The 24,151-nt window shown below is 39.2% G+C and overlaps 1 protein-coding gene across 4 annotated transcripts in view; it reads right to left on the reverse strand.

Moving 5' to 3' along the window:
• Positions 1 to 24,151, reverse strand: part of CMSS1 (cms1 ribosomal small subunit homolog) — a 220,715-nt gene that overhangs the window by 4,842 nt on the left and 191,722 nt on the right. For all 4 annotated transcript variants that reach the window (XM_088156155.1, XM_088156165.1, XM_088156161.1 and 1 more), the window contains 7 exons: positions 15,061 to 15,161; positions 10,335 to 10,406; positions 7,192 to 7,321; positions 4,481 to 4,540; positions 3,567 to 3,669; positions 2,084 to 2,144; positions 1,158 to 1,245 (listed from right to left, as the gene is read on the reverse strand). In XM_088156155.1, the coding sequence (XP_088012281.1) occupies positions 1,158 to 1,245; positions 2,084 to 2,144; positions 3,567 to 3,669; positions 4,481 to 4,540; positions 7,192 to 7,321; positions 10,335 to 10,406; positions 15,061 to 15,161 (615 nt within the window). The remainder of the gene's footprint in view (positions 1 to 1,157; positions 1,246 to 2,083; positions 2,145 to 3,566; positions 3,670 to 4,480; positions 4,541 to 7,191; positions 7,322 to 10,334; positions 10,407 to 15,060; positions 15,162 to 24,151) is intronic.

The raw sequence follows: 24,151 nt of genomic DNA on the forward strand, positions 1-24,151 counted from the left end.
TTATCCTTCAAATAAATGGTGGTGAAATAAAAAGGTCCCTTCTGAACTTGATTTTCAGCTGTTCTCCTATTTCTTCCCTGGGCTTCTACTTGATGCCTACCATTTTTTCCCATCAGTTTTTGATTCCTCTCCCTTCTCTAAGTGACCTGGATCTGCAACACTAAAAAGAAATAGAGCTTGGGATAAAATTTAACACTTCCAGGGATGGGGCAGCCACAGCTTCTCTAGAAAACTTGTTTAAGTGCCTCACTACTCTCATGGAAATGTGGTGATGTGCTGAGCACTAACACTTAATGTTGGTGGAAACAACAAAATGATGTTACTCCTGCACTCTTTTGGAAGGAGCAGTAGAGTCCCAAACCACTGCCAGTCCCTGACAAAGAGACCACCAGAGCAGGACAGTGTCTTGCATAAGAGGAATGGAATTAATTGCCTTATCTTGTAATTTTGTTGTTTCTTTTTCTTTGTGTACATACTGTCTACTGAGTAAGTAAAAATAGTCAAAATTTGGGAAGAGAAAATTATAGAGAATAATTAATTTTATTATAGGCAAATGAGAAATACGATCAAATCAGCAAGCAGATCTTCCATCCACCCTTCACAAAAGTTTACACTGAGCTCAGAGTGACACACGATACAGTGACTTCTGCCACTATTTCCTTTTGATCCACTTGCAGTGTTTGGTTTTCTGGAGCTTTAAATCTCACACTGTGGTTTTGCAATCACTTTCAAGTCAACATAAATCAGTATTCCTGCCAAAAGAGGAACCCCCCCACCTCTGCCTGCTCATTACCTGATTTTGTGTGCACACTGGTTTTGGTTTAATTGGGGTCATTTCACTGAGCTGCCAAACAGACTCTTGGGCTTGCACAGGGAGCAGCAAGGGGGAATAAGCACCGACTGGTGGGTGAGAGGAAGCATTACTCTGCCTTTCTCTGCTAATACTGGCTTATGCCAGCTTAAAGTGATCATAAAACAAAGTACTAGAACCTTGACCTTGCTTTGACTGACATAGCACAAGTGAAGAAATAGAACCATACAGTTTATTACCCAAATCTACATGTTCATGTCAACCTAAAAAAAAACCAGTTGAAGTTTCCCTTCTCATTAGGCCAAATATAAAATACATGGAGAGGAAACCCTCCTTGTTCTCCTACCTTGCTCCACTAGTGCCTTTACTCTTCCAGGAGTTCCAATCCCAACGTGGAACACACCTTTCTCCAACATATTAATTTGTTCCTTTATCTAATTTGAAGAGAGAAAGAAAAATCATAGTAAACTCATAATTGTTTTAAAATTTCTTCTCAAGGAGTTGGAAATAAATTCAAGATCTCATGTATTTCTTTCTAGAACATCATGAAGTAAAAATGATATTTGTCTTTCAAACTGTCAGACGATTATATCTGGAATAAAGTTTAAGAAATATAACAAGCCAGCTGGGCTTCGCACTTCTCTAGAACTTTAATCTTTTTTAACTTTAAAAGTCTGCTGTTGCACCAACTATTTTTGGAGGTGAGAACAGCAAGACTCCTTCAGCATTTAAACAAATTGTCTGCAATATTGAAAAACTTGAATTAACTCTGAAGTCCCTTAAGATGAAGATACTGAAAAGAGGTGAAATAAAGCAAATGACATTTGCATGTTTGACAGCATTTATATCAAAGGCCAGGTGTCCACTCATTATTCCCAACACCCCTACAATTTGTGCTTTTTCACAGGTATGGATACTGGGGATCCAGGCATTCAATTTTCAGAATCCAAATGTGGGTGCTGGTACAGTTTACTTCCACAGACCTGTGTGTGTGTGAGCCTGGCATTTGAATCAGCACTTGATGGGGATGTGGAACAGTGAAACTCAGCAGGTGCACAAGCATCTACATTCTGCACAAGGTTGCACCAGAGCTACTGGAGATGCTGCTTAGTGAAATTCCTCACATTGCAGCAATGGCTTACCAAACGAAGCACTACCTAAAGGAAGGAACTTCATATGAACACTGTAGGAAAGGCATTACTGCCAAAGGATTTAGAAAGAAAATCATATCACACTATTTAGCTGTTTACCTGCTCTATTAAAATTCCCTACCTTTATATGCTTTGCAAACAACTTGAGGACTCTGCAATCTCCTTTAAAAGCTGTCATTGACCTAGCAATAAAAAAAAAACCAAAAAAACAATGAAATACAAGAAGCAGGGCTGGGCTTAAGACCACACATGAGGAAAGAAAAACTAACTTTCTCAAGCATTTCTCAATATGTTTTAGACACACACAGTCCCCCAGCGAACCCTGGTTGTACTCTGAACACTGTGTACATTCTTGTTTGCTACTGATCAACAGAGATCAACAACTGGACAGACACAGTGGAAGATATCAGTAGGGGGCAATATTGTTTAGATAACTTTTCAGATAATATTTAATATTGTGGCCTGTGCTTTCACAGCTAGCTTAGTTCAAAACTGGTTAATCACCAGATCCTAATTTTTAAAAAGTTAATTTACTGAGATAGAGACATTAATGGATATGAGTGTGTGTGCACAAAAGGAAGGATCTGTGCATGGACTGATCTACATTTTACAGTCTTCCTAAAGCATGGCTGCTGGGAAAACCTAGGCTGCCTCTTTCTTTACTGCAGAGATTGTTCAAATTCCAGTTAACCAAACTAATTTGTTAGAAACCTTGACTTCTTTTTCTGCCACTCCATTTTGGCACACAGTAACAACCCTATGTTCTGTATTCATCAAACAGGAGACAGCATAATCAGTATTTGTTGAATGTCATTTAAGGCAGCTTGCTCTGCATGCTTCTTGCAGTACAACAAATTTTTAATTTGTAAAGCTAAAGGTTTATCTACATCTAAACCACCTAAGTCTCAGGTGCTAGTCTCTGCATGCACGACTGGCACTTATCTGCTTTATCTATGGTTATATCTGTGTCAAACTTCTCAGATCTCCATCTCATTTTGTACTGACGGATAATCATAGGAAGTAGGGTCAAGACATAGAATACAACCATGAAATTTGTGAGGTATCCATCAATTCAGAGTCATCAAAACTTCTGGCATGAGAAGGGGAAAAAACGGGGACAGGGCACACTGAAAATTGTCATCTCTGCCCTGCGGTTTTGCCAGCCCGAGCCAGCTGAGAACACTGACACACCTGGAGGCACTTAAGCCAGACACACCTGGGCATCTAAGGCCCTGAAATGCCAGGTCCTTGCTGCCTTTGGTGCAAAGCCATGACTCCTAGTGGTGGATCACGATGCTTTATGGGCTTACTGGGATCCCAAGTATAACATGTTACATGTTTTCCCTAACTTGGTTACACTTTACTTTTGGTTTTTAACAAAAGCAACACTTCACAGACAACTGAAGTACTGAGTATTACTTCAGTCCAAAACTGAACACCACACTCCCAGGGTTTAAAGAAGGAAGGGATATTTCATCAGTTTGAGTCAGTGAATTTGCTGGCTAGCAGAGGACAGTGTCCCAGTTTTGCCTTTTTGCCTGTGGTTCCAAGACAAAACTCCTGACCGACTGCCAACCTCAACACAGCATTTGCTCTTGACATACTTGATGAGTTCCAAGGAGCGAAGGGCAGAACTGCAGAGAACCAGCATCACCACTGACTTCTTCTCCTTGTGGTTTTTCTGGAGCTTCGCCCACTTAGGACAGACTGCAATGGAAAAGCCCTTGTACCCACACAAAGTACTACATGCCACAATTTTAAATTACTAGAGTACATGATGAATGGTAGCCAGCAGCAAGAACACACATGCTGACTCCTTTGAGGTCTGGAACTTTGGCAACACTTTTGCATTTAGTCATGGCTGAGAAACTGTAAAATGAAAAGCCCCCCAAAAATAAAATACAGAAATATCACATAACTGAGCAAAGTAGATAAGCATTAATAATGAACAGTTTTTAAGGTGATGAGCCCATTGTCTTCATTTGCCACATATGGCAATTTGTATCACAGAAAATCAACTGCAAAGAAACATTTACCAGATCAGAAGTTCTATATAAATATACAAGTGAATAAAATTCTCTTGGTTCATGTCAGTAGACAGCTGCAGGACTTTTATTGTAAGATAATACATACACCTACTCATGAAGACACAATAAATTACTGATAAATGATCCCTAGCAATGAAAAGAAAGCCCTGAACCTTTCTGATAAAAATAAATAAAAAAACCCCCCAAACAACAACAAAAAAAACAAAAACCAAACCCAAACAAACAAACAAAAAAAACCCAACCAAACCAAACCAAAACAAAAAAACCACCACCCCAAACCGAAACAAAAAAAATTGATAAAAAAAGTCAGAAAAACAAGCCCTGTCATAAAAAAATAACTTAAAAACTTTAAAGAGATTAATATTTCATAATAAACAATATTTGGAGCTATATATAAAAATGCAGTAATATTGTCTTAACAATATCTTTTATACATCTTTCATCTCACTCAGACCAACATTTAAACTCACTTTCCTTCAGGTATGAAGAAAAACTGTGGGTAAGATCATTGGCTGGCAAAAAACAGGAATCTGAAAACATAAAGAAAAAAAAAAACTTTTGTTGATGTATTTTAACAGCAAAGGGAAAATATATGTTTGCAACATAACCACTAGTTATATCGATGAAATCCCATCTTCGTAAGTCCATCATCAATGAACTACCAGTTCTGAAACAAAAATTAATGTAGCAGAAACTTTATATGGATTAAGTCAAGGAACGTAACATCTCTGAATTGCAATTTTTTTCTCCCAGCCCAAAACCTTGAATATAGGGCTGCTGTATAGGTGTGATCACATGCTTTAAAGGAAGTTTACATATGTCTTTGCTACAATGAATCAAAGCCTCAGCCAAAAGCCTTACACTCCTAAACTGTTCCTCCAACGTACCTACAATGGAATATGTTTGTACATCCCCCAAACAATTCATACTGTGTAAATGCAAGAACCTACTCATAATCTACTTGTCAGTAAGTTTGTTCACCTTCTGGCCTTTCATATTGTGATAATCTACCTAACTACATCAACTCTAACAGCAACATCTCCACTGCATTTCAGTGCCTTTCTCTTCCTCCATTTCCTGCTGACTTCCTTTTCCTTGGTCACTATGTTTACTAGGAAGCCTTTTAAAAGCACTCTGTGGCAGACACGCCATTTAACTTCATATAAAGGCAATGAAGATCCTAACAGGTTCTTTGGAAGGTCCTTTCTCATGCCTGTACTTAAAAAGGTGATTAAAGGTGATTTAAATTCCATGGTCTGAAAACTTGCCACTGGTCTTAAAGGCTCTTTGCCTGATGGAACAATATGCTTCTGCAGAGCATTCTTCAGTCTTTAAAGACTTATATATTTGTCACCATCTTGCATGAAGCACAGCCCCTCAAGGTGTCAATGGATGTTTGCTGATACATTTTCTAAACTAAGGAGATTTCTTCAAAGACGTTATTCATGTTCACATGGATGGTGCACTGTGCTAATGCTGAGAGCATCAATCCAAGATCTTCATCAGAACAGTGTGACAAACTTGGTTTGTAGCCAATGCCTGGCTGAAGTCCTGTCTTGCTAAAAACTTCCATTTTGCACTGATTCTTACTAAATCCTGAGACTGACATTTACTGGAACTCAAGCTTCAAAGGAAATGAATACGTACAACTGAAGGATCAGCAGCTGATTTACTTTAAAAATCATGTTCAAAAGATGCACTTGATGCTGGTGGGGATGGGCAGGGGCTGATCTGAATACATAGTCTCATTAATGACTGACAGCTCAAGAGATCCTTCCAGAAGGACACAGCTTCACTCACTGACTCCTCACCAACAGTCCAGCAACACTGCAGCATTTACTATAGTTTTAAATAGAAGTTTCAGAGAGGGGGGAAGAAACACACAGCTCCAGACTGCAGCAAGAGACCATCTGACTTTCTGACCAGCCCTGACCTTCTGCACTTTGTCAGTGAACAGGGACACACAACTTCAAAGTAGCTGCTTGTTATTTACTCAGTGCTTTGACGTGAATGACTTGACAGCTGTACAAGTTCGTAAACTCCTTGGCACTTTAAGCCTTCAACTCCCAGCAAAAAAATTAAGGAAAAAATATCTTCATTCAACACATATGGAAATGGGTCACTTCAGTAGTCCAAAGGGATCTTTTAATAAGAAAGAAACCAAAGCAATTTATTATTTCCTAAAAACCTTATATGCCAAAAACTACTTAACACAAGCTTTTCAAAGAAATCTATATGGGACTTCTCCAGGTTTTCTTGATCCAGTAACAAAGCTGAGACTGCCCCATAGAAATAAAGAAGGGTCCACCTAGAATCATGGGGATTAAGGAAGAGCACATTAACTTAGAGACATGGGCTTATTCATTAAAAAAGCACTGCTGGGCTAGAAGGTCTCTACAGTGGGATAGGTCACTGACAGCTCAAGAAGTCCCAAAGGTGAATGCAGATTTGTTACCAGGCTGCTGCTCTTCATGAGCCCTACCAACAAATAATGGATGGTGTCTGTCTGCACAGAGGCATAGGAGGCAGAGAAGTTCAACATCGCCATCATCTCCAGTATAACCTGCAACTGACAGAAGCTAAGCCTGCTCTGTCCTGCTTTTTGCATTTCCTATCTGGCTTTTAACTGGTTGCAGGATTCAGGGAACAAAAAAGAGGGTCTTCATGGCTAAAACTTTATCACTTCACACATGGACCAAAATTACCACCTCAATTCAAGCCACTCCCTGAAAAACCATTGCATTCAACATCTTATATCCATATGAGAATGATGCCTCATTATTTCTTTGTCAGTTTCTGTCAGCCTCTTATTATGCATCTGGATTGACTCAGATAATCCCAGGAACAAAATACATCTCTCATAGCACATGGGAGCTACTATTAGAAATCATAAAACTTATGTCAGCAAAGTGCGCTTCAGAAATTAATACTTTATAATAAAAAGAAACATTTAAACAATGTTTCATGTCCATTACTCCAAGAAACCTCACATTCATTTCAAAGAAACTAACATTTCAACTTAAATAGCAAATTAATATACAGTAAAAAAGAAATATAAGAAAATATTTTCATTAAAAAGCGCAACTCATTTTCTGTCCCAAAAATCTTTTTTCTTCTGCAGGAAAGAAGTCAACAGTACAATGAAAAAAATTATTTATATATTAAATATAGAGTAAGTTACCTGACAGCTGTAATTCCTCTAATTCAATCACGGAACGGTTTTCACCAAAATGTTGAGTAAGGAGATTTTGTAGATCTGCAGGGACAGCAGGTTTTGGAGCAGATTTTTGCAGAACATCAGAAATCTTCTTCTAAAAAAATCAAAGTGAAACGGGTTAATATGGTATTTTTATATAGCTCTTTGCCGAGCTAACAACACACTAAATAAATGTTCTTCCATATCTTGTACAGTTATATCAGTTTAATTATGGCTTAATTGGAAAAACACCTTACAATGGGAAAAGATTCCCTATGTCTTCAGAGGGAATGCAGATTTCAGATGCAAGCTGAGATACTTGGACAAGATGGTCTGTGAGCCTGAAAATGAAAAATTTTGTACACTCACCTGAAACACTGCTGTAACAAAAACATAAAAACATGAAATCTGGTTTTTGAGTTTTGCTATTGCTAAACTTTAGTGTCAGTTTGAAAATACAGGCTTTTTTTCCTAATTTGTTTTAGTTTATTATTCTTCAGTAATAACAGCAAGAATCAAGTGATAATATATCATATGGTTATATTTTGATTAAAACAGGGTAACTACCTATCTGTATTTGGAAGGGAAGATGCTTACCTAGATTTACAGAATACCATCTCAGGGTGAAGAAAGTAAATTAAAACAATAAAACCACAGGCCAAGCAGCAAGAATACACAGCTGCTTTGTTCTCCCACACTGTGCAATTTTTTAAAAAAACTACTAATTTTTAGACACTGAACATGAGTTCATAATGATTGTGTTTTACACCTTAGAAAGGTTACCAAGTAACAGGTCTGAATTCTCACTGTAGTGAAAGGATTACTGCATTTTTTGCCATAATTAAATGGAACATGTGGGTAGAATAGCCCAAGGTTCCCACTGACTGATCTGCCAGCATTTAAGAAAAGCAAATTTAAGTATTTAAGGAAACAGCAAATTTGCAAGGATACAGGCAGTCTGGAGAGAATGACAAGAATGTGATGCCTCTTGCTGAGATATGTTTAGTTTTTGAAAGGATAGGTTAAGGTTTCTCAGCTGTGTAAGCTAAACTGAACTCATCATCAAGGGACAGACACATGGTAACATAAGTCTAGAAGTGAAAAGGAGCAGAAGGGTGTGGTTAGAGAAAAGGTTCGTATTTTTGAGGTAAAGTGGGATTTCACTTTGATGAGGTGGCGTGGGTCTGGAAGAATTTATAGCAGCTTTGAAGGAAGGGTGGGTACTTTCAGTTCGGTAGGCTAAGGTTCAGGACAGCAAAGATCAATAGAAATTTTGAAGACAGGTATGGCAGGAATTTTAGTATCAGGGACAGACCTTCTTCCATCCATTCCTTCCCTCACTGTATCTCAGCACCCACTCCCTCCTCTCTTCCATTCCCCTCCACTCTGTCTCTCCCTCTTGCCCAATATAGCCCAAATACTCCACTAACAGCAGCATGAGGGGCAGAATGCTGAACAGGGAAGAGCCATCTGAGGGGTGCCAAAACAGCACAGGCAAGGCAGGCACTGCCTCTCCCAGCCATTGCCACTTTGGCACTGCCTGTTTCACCCCTGCTAAAAGCCATCTGTGGGCTTGCAAGACCCCAGCTGAACCTTTGACAAGTGGGAGACATGGAGATGAATGCATTCCTTGCAGTCTAGCTTTGTCCTGGTACAAAGCCCTCTGCAGTCCCTGGCAGACTTTGCAGAGGACGTCTGGTTTCTGCAGTGCTTGAATCTGTAGCATTCTTTCCCAAGATTCCCCTTCGCTTACCACTGTTGTATTTTTCTGCCATGGAACAAGTGTATTCCCAAAGCATGACCAGAGGCTGTAAGCAGCACAGCCAGCCTCTGTGTGAGGCCCACAACCAAACCACTCCATTGTTCTTCCCAACAACCCCAAATGATTTTCCCCAGCCCTGCCTCAAAAGCTGGCTCTGAAATGACCCACATTTGGGAACCTCTGATTTAGCAGACAGCAAGACATAACTATCAACTCATTTTACTTGGTAATTCAGTGTAAGATGCTGTTCCACAGGACCATTACATCATTCATTGTGCCACTTGGTTCCTTCAGAAAATTATTGCCCTCTGGAGGGGAGAAGCCTGACACAATGAGAAATTCTTTAAGAGCAAGAGCAAGGACACCTGAGCAAACTCTCTTCCTTCAAGGAGAGCTGTGGGGAAATGTTCCTCATGTAGGAAGTTTTATTATTTTTCTTACAATTAATTCCAGATGCTTAAAAACAACAGGGCTTTCCCCCTCTTTCCTTACTTTTAGAGACAGCACTTTGTTTGGAAGCCACAGATCAACCTAATAAATGTTTCCTAATGGGATTTTTTGACAGGCTGAGTAAATCAGCTTAGTGGCCCACTGAAAGCAAAGGTGTAAGTAAGCAGCTGCTGGTTGCCTGAGAATGGGATTTCTTGCTAGGTGGGTTTGCCAGCCTCTGCCATGGCACACCTTCACTCTGGCTCCAGTGGAGCAAGTACTGTACCTACTCTGCCAGAGCCACATTGAAAGCAAAATCCCACTCTTCCAGCTTCCCATTCCCTGGATGATTAAGAGGGCTAACATAACATAAAAAGGCCACCCTTCAGCCTTGTGAGGGAGCCAACTATTTACAGTCTGTCCCCTTACAGAAAGACAATTAACTTGCCTGGTGCCATATAATCTCCATTTAGACTTCAGGGTGTGTTTGTTGTTGTGGGTGACGATGGAGCTCGGCCAGAGGGACAATACAGAGTATTTATTTATATACTTATGCTATGAGGAAAAGAGTGACCAAGGACAGTCTTTGGCTCAAAAGACATAACAGCAGCTGGAGCCTGACCACACTGTGGGAATAGGTCAGATTCTGAAGCAACTGAAATTCCACCTTTCTTCCATACAGTCACCCTTTCCTGGTGAGCAACACTTGCAAGTGGGGTATAGACATACACAACCCTTGAGTGGAATACAGACATAATGCCACAGGTCAGGTTGGGAATAGATATCTTGAGTAAGATTTAAAAATTAGGAATTTCTCTTCTCTAAAGGACGCTGCAATATTATGACCATATTACTTCTCATCATCATGGGGTTGTCCCCATTCTGCATCTTGTAGTAGCATATAAACCCACTGCCCAGACCCCAAACACACTCATACCTTTTTCCTCCTCTTTGCCTTCACAGTGCTTTCTTGCTTTTCTTCAGGCTGATTTAAAAAACATTCTGTAGGCTGCAAAACACATAAAAAAAAAAAAAAACTAAGAAAAAAAGAGTTACCAAAGGAAGGCAAAGGAGGTAAGGGTTGATACAGAAACTATAATGCTGGGCTAGGAAAAAACCAATTAAAACTGAACTTCCCCACCTGTAGAAGGAAACAAATGCTTACGGTTATATGTATATAAGGTAATTTTGGAAATTAGATTGTTGTTGCAACCATGAGAGGGAATTAAAGAAGAGAAAATTGAAACATTCAGGATGTAGTCATAATTCCATAAAACAGTGAAAAGCAGGTTTTCATACTTTAAAAAAAAAGCAGAAGGAAAATATGAACAAAATCTACCACTAAATTTTTATTTTTAATCTCTACTACTGCGAATGATGATTTTTCTAAACTTTGCCAGTAGTGTTCTAAAATAACAGGGTCTAAGGTGAGCATCCAGATGGTAAAAAATAACATGGAATTGGGCAAGATTAACTGGAAACAATCATGTTCTGGAGTTCCTTCTACACTTGTAATATAAAATTTAGGACAACATGTTTCAAGTTTGTCCTATCCCGTTCTTGCCTTCTCTTCTCATAGCAGGCAGGGTCAAATACACACAAAAATACATAGTGCCTTTCAGAATCATCCAACATGTGCTGCTGTCATTAACCCTCTTTTGTGTGTGAGTGAACAGGCTGGATTGGTCCATTTGTACCAGAGTCCCTGTTCACATAATCCAGGGCTAGCATTTGTCCTTAGCCACCTAAAATTGTCCAAAGCAGAGGAAGCAAGACACAGACTTCTCTTGTTTTGAGTGTACCAATTCTCTTTTCTTTTGCTTTCTCAGGGCCTTCTACCTAATGGAAATGCACATTTATCTACATAGACAGGCTTTGGAACATAATAAGTGACTTGATGAAGAGTAATGGGAAAACAGGCTGAGCTGCAGGAGAAAGCTCCATGCTACTACGATGTATCTGGCTGGAAAACTCTGTTCTTGTGAGAAACTGTAGAGAAGACTCATCACATGGAGCATTAAAAAGTTCAGGAACAACAAATCCAGCACTCCTCCCTGGGGAAAGCCTGAAAGAAAAGTATCAGCAGGAAAGGGAGCTTAGCTGAAAGCCAGAGAAGCTGTTCCTTTGTTCCCTTGGGAAGGCAGCTCCAGTCAGGCCAAGAGGGCCAAAGGAAAGCCAACAGAAGTTCAGATCTGGGCCTTTCTGAGCCCTCCTCGCACGGCCCCACCTTAACAGGAGGGCACTTCATAGCAACTGGTGCTAAATGTCCCAACCCAGCACACTCCTGCCTTTCCAAGCCCACTCTCACAGCCTTATCAGAAACATTTTTTGAGGTTTAATTGTTCATATTATGCCTACATTTCTCTTTTCCTCCCCACTCCCCTTGCTAAATTAGCTATTAAAACAGGTAATCACCATGCTCAACACAAAAAAATGACCTCTTGCTTTCTGTGCTGTGACGTAACCATAGTCACTGCCCCTGCAAAGGCGGTAGTATTGTATAACAGCAGCTCTGAAACTGGTTGAGGATTGAAATGAAACTTAGCAATTACCAGAGAAGATGTGGCTGGGGACTTGCTATAGCTAGCAAAGCACTCTACAGCTATGGCTGGAATGTAACACAGCCTGCATCAAAACCCATGAGAAGTTGGGATAGGGATTATATCTTGCCTCAACTACAGAGATCAGTCCCTGTGATTTTCTCATATAAACAGAGATTATCTTCACTAGAAATTAAGGGAATGACTAGAAGTGGAAACTCACTTAAATTAACAAAATTGTTCCAGAGTTAATGTAAGATTTTTTGCTTTATTTTTGGTTTGTTGCTATTTAAAAAATCTGTCCTGACTCTGATTCAAGTGTTTTTAAAACATCACCATACGTTTCTTCATTCCTATCCCTACCATTAGCATTCCCAGACATTGAGACTGAAACAGAGCTACCCTCTGCTCTACTCTTACACATCCCAGCTGTCCATAGATACTTAAAGGCCATTTGCCAGGTGTTTCAATCATTAATTCTATGTTCAACATCAGATTTTATGCAGAGAACAAGCCTTTGGATTGCTTCAGTCAAGGGCTACCTATAAGCAATCAAAAAGTCAGAAAAGGGCCAACCTGAATCTCTGTCCTCCAGTAGAGAATGATGGTTCCCTATCCCAGTGGTGCTACCACTCTTCCAACATACTGAAAAATGTCACTTTTTCACTTTGGGCCCATTTCTCCCTTCTTATACATCATGAACTGCTTTACATAACTCTGCAAACACTCCCAACTGCTATCTGTACGAGAAAAGAATGAAATGTGCCACACAGCCGAAAAAATTTCTCTGAAAGAAAAAACTTCTCACTGCTAAGCCTTCATTCAAATGTTTGAGAGTACCACCAAATGCCATGGCTCCCATTTTGAAGGGAGTATGCAACCCTTTCTTTCAACACCCACAGAAATACACAACAGACAACACAAGCACATAGCAGGCTTGTAGTCAAAGCCTTGCTTTTTTAGAGAAGCATGTTAAGACTCAAAATTGCCTCCTTTACCCTGCATATATATATACATATATATATATAGGCATAGTGTATGATTGAGTCCAGCAACAGTGAATCCATCTTATTCAGACATTAAAAATAAAGACATAGAAAGAGAAATTTCATGGTGGTGAATGGTTGTAAACTTACACATCTTTGATGATCTGCAGTCTAAAATGTTTCAGCGTCTAATCTATTTTGAACTTCTGACCCTTATCCAAGCATTAGTTGCCTACCTACTCATGCAATAGCTCTTTGAATGTCACCCTTAAGAAAAGGTCATTTGTATGCTTTTCTTATGCAAGACACAAAGCAGACAACTACTGTTTTTTGACACAGCTCCCTTGTGCTCTGTGTTTTTATGCAATTTTTACATGGAAATTCTTAAAATGCAGAAAACAGGAAATTTGTGCTGAGACCAATGATTTATGAGCTAAAATGTCATAAATTCCTTGTTTGTTAATCATACACAGAACATAAAATATTTCCTGCATTAGATTTCTAACATGATTTTTTTCTTTACACATTGCCAAAGTTATGGAAAATTCAAATGTAGAGTGAAAACAGTCTTGCATGTGTGTGAAAGTTTACATTCCAGGTCAGCCACATACTCTGACTTTTGGAGTTTGTGACAAAGTAAACACATCACTGTGTCACTCGGATTGGAGACAGATCATTCATTTCACTGCAAGCCTGAGGACAGCCTTCAGACTAGGAACATGGATGCTCATAACTCTGCTTGGTTGTCTCGTGACAGGCTTTAAGGTGCCAAGCCCATTGCAGAACAGCTTCCAGCCTCTGAATTTAAGGCAGGCATGACTGAAATGGGTTTTGTTATTTGCACCAGAACTACAAAACCACCAGATTTCCATAAATAACTCTGATTTTGTGTGTCTAAAAGATGGGCAATAAGCCATCCACGACTTTCAGCTCCCATAAAGCATTTCCTTCTTGCAGTTTCACATCTAAACATCAAATTACCTGATTCCAACATGCAGGCTGATAGTCTTTATTTGACAGAAAGACCAGTGGAAGATGTTCTGCTACAGCTGAGCAGTCCCAGGCTACCTTGGCAAGTAACTTGTGTTGGCTATCCTTTCTAATGCTCTCATAAAAAGGGTCAAGCAACCCTTCCAAACAAAGAGTCTTAACCTACTTCTAAAAGCCTAAGAGAAAATGGTGATAAAAAGTGGCTCCATAAGAATTCTCACTCCTCATCATCTGACTCCCTGGTGGAACATGTACAAAGGCAATACAGCTTTCTCGTGTATTGCTTGGTTCTCTTTTCTAATCAAAACATTGATCTCATTCAGATATTTGGATCACTTCACCTTTGGTCTCTCTGGAAAGACATCCAAAAGCATAGTAATTGCTACCACGTTGTTTACACTTCTCTGTTATAAAAAAAGAACATCCCTGCAAATGGCTTTCGCTTGGGCAATTGCCTAGGCATTACAGAGTGAATTTACTATTGACCTAGGGGTCAAAATTAATATCCATAACCTCAAGGAGAGATAGCTTCTAATATAATTTTAGCTCTCTGACAGCCACTCAGTCGAGTCTCCTGGGTGGTATGAGGAAGGCAGAACAAATTTACCTTAAACAAGAAACAAAATCAACCGACCTCTAGATGACTTTTTCCCTCAAACTGGGGTGATGCTGTCTGTTCCTTGGCATAATGCTGAACAACACAGTTCCTCTTGGCATTAAATGAAGGCTTTAGCAGTGCAAGGGGAAGAAAACATCAATGCATGAAGACCTAAATTCTCCATCACTTGGACCTTGAACTGGGGACATGCTTGAGTAGAGAATCTGTACAACAAGTAAATATAGCTTTCTAGACCTTGTGTGTGTAGGGGAAGGCAAAAAATTGCAGGGGAGGATATTCAGTAGCATCATCCACTATAGAGTCACTTTGCACGACAGCAATCTCAACTCACACAAAACAAGTGTGAAGTTATTGCTGAAATCTACGGAAATGTGATCACTTCTAAATACGGCAACATAATTTTTTTAAAAATTGATACATTAATAGATCAGAGAGAGTGAAGAAAACTGTCTTCTTTCTGGAAAAAAGGACATTATGTTTCCCTATGCGTTATCATCATCGTGCTAAACAATTGCTTAATTTACAAACCTTCTTTCTTTTCTTTTTCCCAGCAGGTTTGGAATCTGGATCTTGACATGTTGCTGTTCTGTTTTCACTTGCTTTTTCAATAGCTTCTTCATCTGAAGGATCTAATCAGAAAAAAAGAAGAGTTCTTGTTACTGTTTTTCAAATCCATCTATCCATCTTTGCATTCAAAAATAGGGATAAAATCTCTAGCTGAAAGGTTGTCACAATAATACAATCTCATGATTGGCAATAAATACAGCTGCAACAAATACATCCTTCTTGCTAAGTTTGCTGATACTTCTTTCAAAATAAATTTATCTCCTCCTACTAAAACAAATCTTGCAGATCAATGAAAAAAAAATCCAAGAAAACACATACAAAAATGCATGAAATCCCCACTCCAAGCTCCCAAATGCCTTACTGACACACATTAAAGAGGAAAAACTACAAGACAGGTAAAAAAAATGTCCCATTGTAAAAAATATGCACACTTTTCCTGCAAGTACATTTTAATTGTGTCTCTTACTTCAGCAATAATTAGACAAAGGCACTACTCCCAAAGTTCAAGCAGAATGTCCACAGAACTAGAACACACTTTTGTTTTAAAAGACAATTATTTAAATTCAGGTGTCTCTACCCATTCTTCATGTCTTTTATCTACAGAGAGACTTTGGGGAAGAAATAAATGCACAGCAACAGCTCCCTCCAACAGTATTATAATAGTGCTTCAGATGTATTCAAACACAGGTATTTCTACTGGGGACTGAGTTACTTCCCTGATTATTGCCAGAAGCGTTATCATCCACCAAACTGAATTACTTCAACTTTTGTAATTGGAATATTTCTGCTCAACAGGTATTCAGTCATTATTGCAATCTACTGCATTCCAAAGCTGTAAATTCACAGCTTCAAGACTGAGTTATTTATTTTGAAAAGAGAGGAACAGAAGTATTTCTTAAGCATCACTCCAAGTATAGATGATATAACTGTATCTATGCAATCACTAGTTGTGAGCAGAATAAACTGAAAACATGAGAGAGAGAAAATCAGTTACAGCTGGTATTTACAAATTCCATGTTGAAATAACCATCTACTGAAAAAAGGTAAGTGAAAGGATAAGTGAAAAATATGCAAAAGTATTTAAGTGAAAGGTAAATAGAGGGATGAAAGAGGGGAGGGGAGAATCTCTATTAATCCACAAATACAGAATTATGTATTATGTGGAAATAAGGCAGTGACTTTAAAAATCCTAATGTGACAGAATGGGTAACAAAATGGGTACATACTTATTCCTGGAAAGATACCATCTCAATCTTCACTCCTTTTTCCCACCTTGGAAAGCCTGTGTAACAGTCAGCACCCTAAAGTTGGGTTCTGACAGTCACTGGGAGTTCAAGAAAGTTTAGGAAGTTGAAAGATAGTACAGAAAATCAGCGAATATTTTAGCAGGTTGGATGCCATTTGTCAGGAGATCTTACTTAATATAAACTAGATTCTTAGCAAGCCACAAGAGCTTTAGAAAGAGAGCAGTAACTGAGAATTTGTTTTCTGTACAGTACAACTAAGAGACTCCCAAGTGAAGAGGGTAGATAAATATGTTAATGAACTTAATTAAGACCAAAATAAATGCCATGGAAGAAATGACAGCACTTGTTTGCATCTCAACACAGGATGAAGACATTCTGAAATCTTAAAATAGGAATTCAGCAAGAAAAGCCCTCACTTTCCAGCTCTAGAGCAAATGCAGTAATGTGTGCAGCACATCACAGCTCAGCTGACCTAGCTGTTTCACTCTCCTTGCAGGCACAGCCTCAAATCAGAGCTAAATGGCCTGTGGCCACACGAGTGCCAGAGTCCACATAGAAATATGTCCTAGTCCTGTACAGCTCAACACATGGCAGCAGGCGAATAGGGCAACAAAGAAAGCTCAAAGTTTGTTGGACAAAGTCTTTCCTTACATTACAGAGCAAATGTCTTCCTCTTGAGGATGTCCAAATGCTTCCATACCATATGGCTGTCCCTACACAGCAACAGGTCTTTCCTGCCTATTCCTCTCCGAAGTCACTGAGCACTTATGTCCTCCAGCCACTTTGGAATCCCAGATACAACTCTTTGTTAGAAGAAGCTGAAAAATCATATCATTCAGCAAACTCCAGAAAGTTTAAAAGGTGTCTTGGTAATTCAGTGTTACCACTGTCCATTACCATGGGCTTGTATCCTTGTGGATCACCCTTCATCTGGCAAATTTATTGTGCTGTATTTTGGCAGGGCAGCTTATGTATTTAAGGACCCATCTTGTGGAGGGAGCAGAAAACACTCATAAAGAAGAAAGTCTCCCTGCATCCTCAGAACAAGCTCCTTGGAAAATCATAGCTTAGAGATAAGAAATGGCTTGTGAAATGACGAATACAGAAAGGAATCCAGTTCCCACCCCTTGGTAGACCCTCTTATCTATCTTCAATATTAGTGGTTCATTTTCTTTTAGTATCCATAGGCCAGCTTTGAATGTAAAATCCCTCAGGGATTGGTTAAAATGCAGAATTCCCTTGGTAATTGGTGCAAACTGTAAAACCCTCAAAAGATATAAAAACCCCTGTAAAACAGTAGCTGTTGGTATATGCTAGATAGGATGCCTTCATAGAATAAACTATGGATTTGTGCCTCTCTGCATATGCTGGTTTCTTTTCCCCACTGGTTTGAGAGCTCACCGTGAGCCAAAATTCTATCTGGGCAAGGCTCGGGAACGTGCTCCGTCACTGAGGGCTGCAGAAGCAGTCTCAGGAATCCCAAAGGGACCCCAAAAACCCAGCCAGTGACACCATCTGACTTCTGTCTCATTTGCCCTGACTCCAGAGATACTGAGAGAGGGACCAGCTTTAACACACACCAGCTCCACATCCCTGGGGTCTTGGACAAACTGCATTGAAACAGGCTGTGGAGAGATGATATAAATGAAGCACATTAAAGAAATCAGAATGGCTTCTTCATCCCTCTTGATCACTGCACTTGAGCCCCAAACACCCACTCCAAAATGAATTTGTGCATGTTTCACTGAACTGAACTGCTGTGTGAGCTCTTTCCAGCGTTTCACATTGAGAATAAATGAGAATTACATCAAATAGATTCAGGGGAAGCTGCCTGTTATCTGCAAGCATTCCTTCTGAAATCCCACTTGGCATGCTCTGAAAGGCAAACAGGAGTCATGTAAGTCTAAAATAACCCCCTCTCTTTCTCACAACTGAAATACATGCTGCTAGCAATAGCAATCTAAAACGCGACAAATGGTTTCCATGATCTGAAATAGCCTGACAATGTACCACCTGTTCACTGCTCATTTGAGTTTTGGACAGCACTTCATGGTGCAAGTCCTCTGCCTTCAGCAAGAAGTGAGAGAAGAGGGCACAGACTCAGACTCAACAAACATCAATTCAAATTTGAGCGTCCTTCTGCAGTACCTGAGTACCTTTATTTCATACAACCAGAAAACTTTCTACCTGTTCCAGAAACAATCACCCACATCCCAGTCAGACCAGCAGCTCGTCTCAAGCTGTAATTATTTGTGACACCATGTCAGCCCCTGTGATGACGGGAGTATTTTGTTGCAGGCATCAAAGTACCACAGGCCAGACTCTGCCAACCATGCTCACATTAAACTGTGTACCTTTCTCTGCAAATAGTTACCTTGATGTCAGCGAGGTTATTCACAAAATAAATCATAACTTGATGTAAATAAATGCAGAAGTTTAGAGATCACAAACATGTCTGTACCAGACCAGCACTGTTTGCTCTGCTTTGAGGTGTTGAGCTTCCCAGGAGACCCCTCTCTGCTAGAACAGGAGAATTCACAAATCCTTCCTTAATAATAAGCCAGTGAAAATGCAGAACCTAATTGATTAATACACAGTTGACTTTCATCTGGCTTGAGGTGCAAAGGAGTGGATAGGCAGGAGCTGACAGGACACACTGCTTGCAGGGTGATGCTGTTGAGCACAGCAATTCTCTGCCTCTGCCTCCCTGAGACTTACAACATTTCTGCAACCACAAGGCTGTCCAAGGCATCAGAACAGCCACAAAATGCTCTCAATATAGAAAAATAAATGGGAATTCCACAACTCTGCACATGTTTTGCTTTGGCATTACATCAGCAGCATGGCACATACTAATAGAGTTCCCAGTAATGAAGTATTTATATTTTATCTTATTTTGAACCATGCAAAAATGGAAAAGGCCATTTCTGCATTACACATGCACATACACGCACACACACAAAGACTTTTTCATTTATGTCAATCACTATTTAAAATCATCCAGTGCACCAGTTTCTAACTTCTTTCAAATTTAGTGTTAACATATGCATGCAGTCTAAGTACATCAGTATGTGTACTAATTATATACATATAAACACAGGTATTAATACATACACATCTGCATGTTTATATATATTCACATAAAAAGGTAGAGAGCTATTTAGAGAATTTACCAGGTTCCCTTTAATAATCACCTTTATTAACTAATATATTCTCAACTAATTAATATTTTTTCATTATTTACTATGGCATTTTTAAATGCAAACAAGACCTTAATGATATAGGATGCAATGACATCTGCTTTGATGTGAATGAAATTTTGTTCATACAAATTTACCTTTGCTAGGCTGATTCCCATTACTGAGACTTCTGACCTTCATATGCCACTTTGTGACACTGAAATTATTAACATAGGAGTTATAGTGACAACGACATAAATAATTAATTCCTGTAAGAACTAAGGCTGACTGAAAAAGTGAAACTCTTCTAGGGAGGACACTTCCAAATGCCCCAAAATAAATAAAAAGTTACAACTGAAAATAATCTTAGAATTATTTGGGAAATGCAGCTTGTGGTTCAAGCCAGCCTACAATTGAAATAAAGGCAGCTCACAGAAATTATGCCAGCCATGAGAAGCTTGTTATAAGACGGGAATATGGAGAAAACAAAAGGAGCTTTTTAAGAGAGGAAGGAGGCAAGGTTCTTAGAACTCTTCGTAATGTAGGAACAACCAACATGTAATTAGAAAGAAACCTGGAATAGATATACGTTGCTTTGCATGCATACCCAAATATAAGTGAGAGAATAATTTCTACTAGGTGTTTTTTTGTTTTGGTTTGGAGGTTTTTTTTTGTTCTGGAGCTAAGTGAGATCAGGCATCTACTCAGTGTCTGAAAGGCTCCCAGTGACAGGGGCCAGTGCAGGACAAGCTCAATTCTTACCACTAAATTAATCTTTGTGACAAAATTTGGAGGGAGGTTTTACATGCCCACAGGAGAGAATCCCTCAACTTTTATTTGATCTGCCTGCAATCAGACACACTCTTGGTCAGAAATCCCTGTTTTTTCCCTTATGCTTTCATCAGGGTTATGTATTAGTATTAAACTAGAATTACATGAGAACAAAGTTTGTACAAAATGTATTATGCCTCCCCTTTACCCCTTTCTGATTCCATTCTTCTCTGCCTGTTCTAAAATTGTCTCATATCTGAAACCAGATTTTAAATAAAACCTCTGTTTCCTAATTTTTAACAAAAAGTTCCATACAATGTGAAAACAGGTTTTGTATTTGTTATGCTCTCTTTCTAGTTTCAGATATGTCACAGGAAATTATCTACTTGTCATTATTCTGTAGGTGGGCATAGTTCAGTTTGGGTGTGCTATGATGGATTAATTTCAGGCTGTTTTGTAGGTGGTGTTTTTATTTACTGGTTGATTAAATTGTACTGATCTGTGTTCATTAATCTGGGGCAAAATATTTCTCAGGGCTCCCACCTCTAAATTCAGTGAAAGGAAACATATCAAATATTGATGCCAATTAAAATGCCAAATGTGTTGAGCACATCTTGAGACTTTACTTAATTGCCATTTTTCCTTGGGAGGAAGGGAGAAGAGGGGCATAGATGAGGTCAGAGAAGAAAAAATCAGAGACTTTCTTATTATTCTCGGTTTTGCTATTAAAAACTGGCCTTTATCTTCAGTGAATCAGATTAAGTAATCTCAAGGTCAATGCACTATTTGGAACTTTTCTCATTGCATCTCTCCTGCATGTCCCATCAGGTACACACAGTGCAAGGTCAATTAAATTTCTGTAAAATGTAACAGCTGTCAGCAAAATTAGCTCCCAAGTCCCTGTTCATCCTTGCTCAGATGAGAGGGCTCCAGCTGCCAGCAGAGTTGTGCTGACCACAGTAGCTGGGCTAAAAGGGGCAATGACAGTATCTTACACCACACCCCTACGGTGCCACTCCTCAAGGCAGCAGAGAACACGGGGCTCAGGCAGGTCCTGCCATGCTGCCCACCAGTACCCAAACAACAGATGAGCTCTTTGAAATGCAACAGGCCTGGCTGGTGGCCTGGCTAACTAAGAAAAAAGGATTAACATACTTCCCTGACAAAAGGGAAAAGCTCTGCAGCGGGAGAAGGAGGGAAGGAATTCAGCATTTCATAGCAGTCCAAACTAACTCCTGGACAAATCCCAAATTAATCAGCTGTGTGTCACCAGCACAGCTAACCCCAAAAGGAGGATCTCTTTCATGTCTACCAGGTCAATCCTCCCTAAATTCTCTCTCTGTAGGCAGCGGGCAGCTTTGATTTTTCCTGTGGAGAAGCCTAGTAATAGCTCAGATACCCTGGAGCCCATGGTGTAAGCCAACTGGCCAAGCAATAGCTATGAAGCTCTTTTGGGGACTTCCAGACCACGGAATGGCTAAGAATGCAGATTTTATTAATAATACGGTTCTTCAGACCAGTTGCTGGCTATTTATCATGGCAATACTTTAGAAACTTCAGAAATTTCTAGTAAATCAGATAAAAATGTTAGACACAAAAGCAGTCTGTCCTTCGGAAGATCACCATATAACCATTGCATTAAAAATAGCTATGACAGTGTCAGCACCCTTTTCTTTTCTCAGATTGCTCTGGCTAAATTAGAAAGGGTCTCCTGGCAACTCAAGAAAAATAAGTAATTTTTCCCATCACAGGCATGCATCAAGCGCAGTGAGTAGCATAACTAAGAAATCTAGATGACACATTATAGAAAAAAATCACCAAACAACAAAATATCTCCTTACCTCCTTGAATAAGGATTAGCTAAATAATTTAAAACAGTAGAGTAAGACAAGATCTAGTCTTAGAAATCAATACAAGAATATATATTCATAAGAAATGAAAAAATAGTATTTAATTGTATCAAAAGACATAAAGTTACAGCTTAATGGAAAACGTAGGCAATTTTTGCAGTTTAGCTTTTGCAAAATGAGCATATATATATCAAATGAAGTGCCTTCATTCAAAAGGCCTTAAAATATTTGGATATTTTGACCATTTAGAACTAAAGAGGGAACACTGAATGCACTGATATCTGTTATTGTCACTAGGAAGCACCAAGCTACACAGAAATCTCTGTTGCAGGTTATTACAAGTTAGTAGCCACTCCTTTGACTTTCTCAGCCTACTGCAACAAAGGACAGAGCTGCCTCTCTGCTCAGCCTGAGACAACCTCCATAGGAATTATACATGGTACCAGTGCTCCATCATCCCAAACCACAGTCCCCACGGTCTGGGCAGTTTTGCCTTCCAATCTCTAGGAACTAAGGAGTTCTTTCCCAAAACAGGTGCATTCCAGCACAACAGTAAATTTTGATATCTGCGAGGATGCCTCAAACTGCAGACTTTACCTCCCAAGGTATTTAAAAAAGGTATTTCCAATTGTGCTTGTGAGGCACACCTGAGGGGCAGACAATGTAGGACTCGGCACAAACAGACACAATCCTGTCAAAGAATCAAACGAGCTCCAATTTTGTCCCCATAGGTAACATTCAGATAGCATAAACTTCTCCACACTCCAGCCAGGCTTAGCCTGTGCCAAATCACTCTGTAGGAATTCCCTGTAATAGTTCCTAAGGACTGTACTACTACTTGTACTACAAAGTCAAAGACAACATTCTTCTAAAAATGCAAACCCTTTCCTGGGGCAGCTCTAAAGGCATATCTAGCACAAACAACTATCTTTGCCTGATAAATCTTGTGACAGGATATTCAGTTTAAGTTCCTTTTCTTTACCCTGATGGATTATTTAAATTAAAATCACTGTCGATTCAAGCAAAAAAGAACAGGTCTTAATGGAATAATATCAAGTTAATTTTAACTATACTCTGACACGATTTTTTTTTTTATCACAGACATAACTATCTGCAATGCAAAAGATTTCCCACAATACGTTTCTAACAACTATATCTCCCCCATTTTAAACACTTGTCCTTTAATATTCAAAATAGGTACTTCCAAACAAATTTTTGACATGACTTTCTAGATGGGAGTGAATTAAGAGACAAAATAAAGTGCGTATCAGAGAATAAGACCAGGAAATCCTCTGTTGTATACATGTAAGCCACAGGAAAATAATTTTTTTGTAATCGAGGCTAAGTCCAGCTTATATCATAGCTACAACCTCGCCCTATTAAAAATTTTACTTTTTCATTGTTATATTTTGCCTGTAAGACAGAAAGGTGGTAGAAAAGCCACTGTAAAAAGTAGTACGTCACCCTCCTTCTTATAAGAATAATACTTTTTCACTTGCTAGGTGAAGGTTGAATTTGACATCCTACTTCTGCCTCGGACAATGGGAAATAGCATCACCAAGGTAAGCACAGAGAACTCAGTATTCATTTGGTCACTGGAGTTTTCAAACTCATGGTAAGCAAAGGACAAACATGAGGATTTGACATGATAGGAACATGACAGGTCCTTTTACTGTTTGCCATCCAATTTAGTTTCTTCATTATGACCTTGCCAAAAAAGAGCAACCAGAGACTTCAGCACAGGGTACAAATCAGTTTTGTTGTTTGTATCCTTCACCAGCGGTATCATGAGTGAAGGCTGAGATAACATCCACAAATCACTTCAGTCTACTCTTTTTCTTTTGTTCTCTCAAAAATGATCCTTCATGCTGAAACTTCCCGTAATCTTCTTATAACTCCAAGTTTAATTCAAAAGCAGAGAGAGATGGGGAAATGTGAGGCTGTTTTGTTTAAGTAGCATGGGGTTTTGGCTATTTTCAAATCTACTGGATGAACATTATAAATG

This window comes from Sturnus vulgaris, chromosome 2 (genome assembly GCF_052056855.1).
Source record: "Sturnus vulgaris isolate bStuVul1 chromosome 2, bStuVul1.hap1, whole genome shotgun sequence".
Lineage (NCBI taxonomy): Eukaryota > Metazoa > Chordata > Aves > Passeriformes > Sturnidae > Sturnus > Sturnus vulgaris.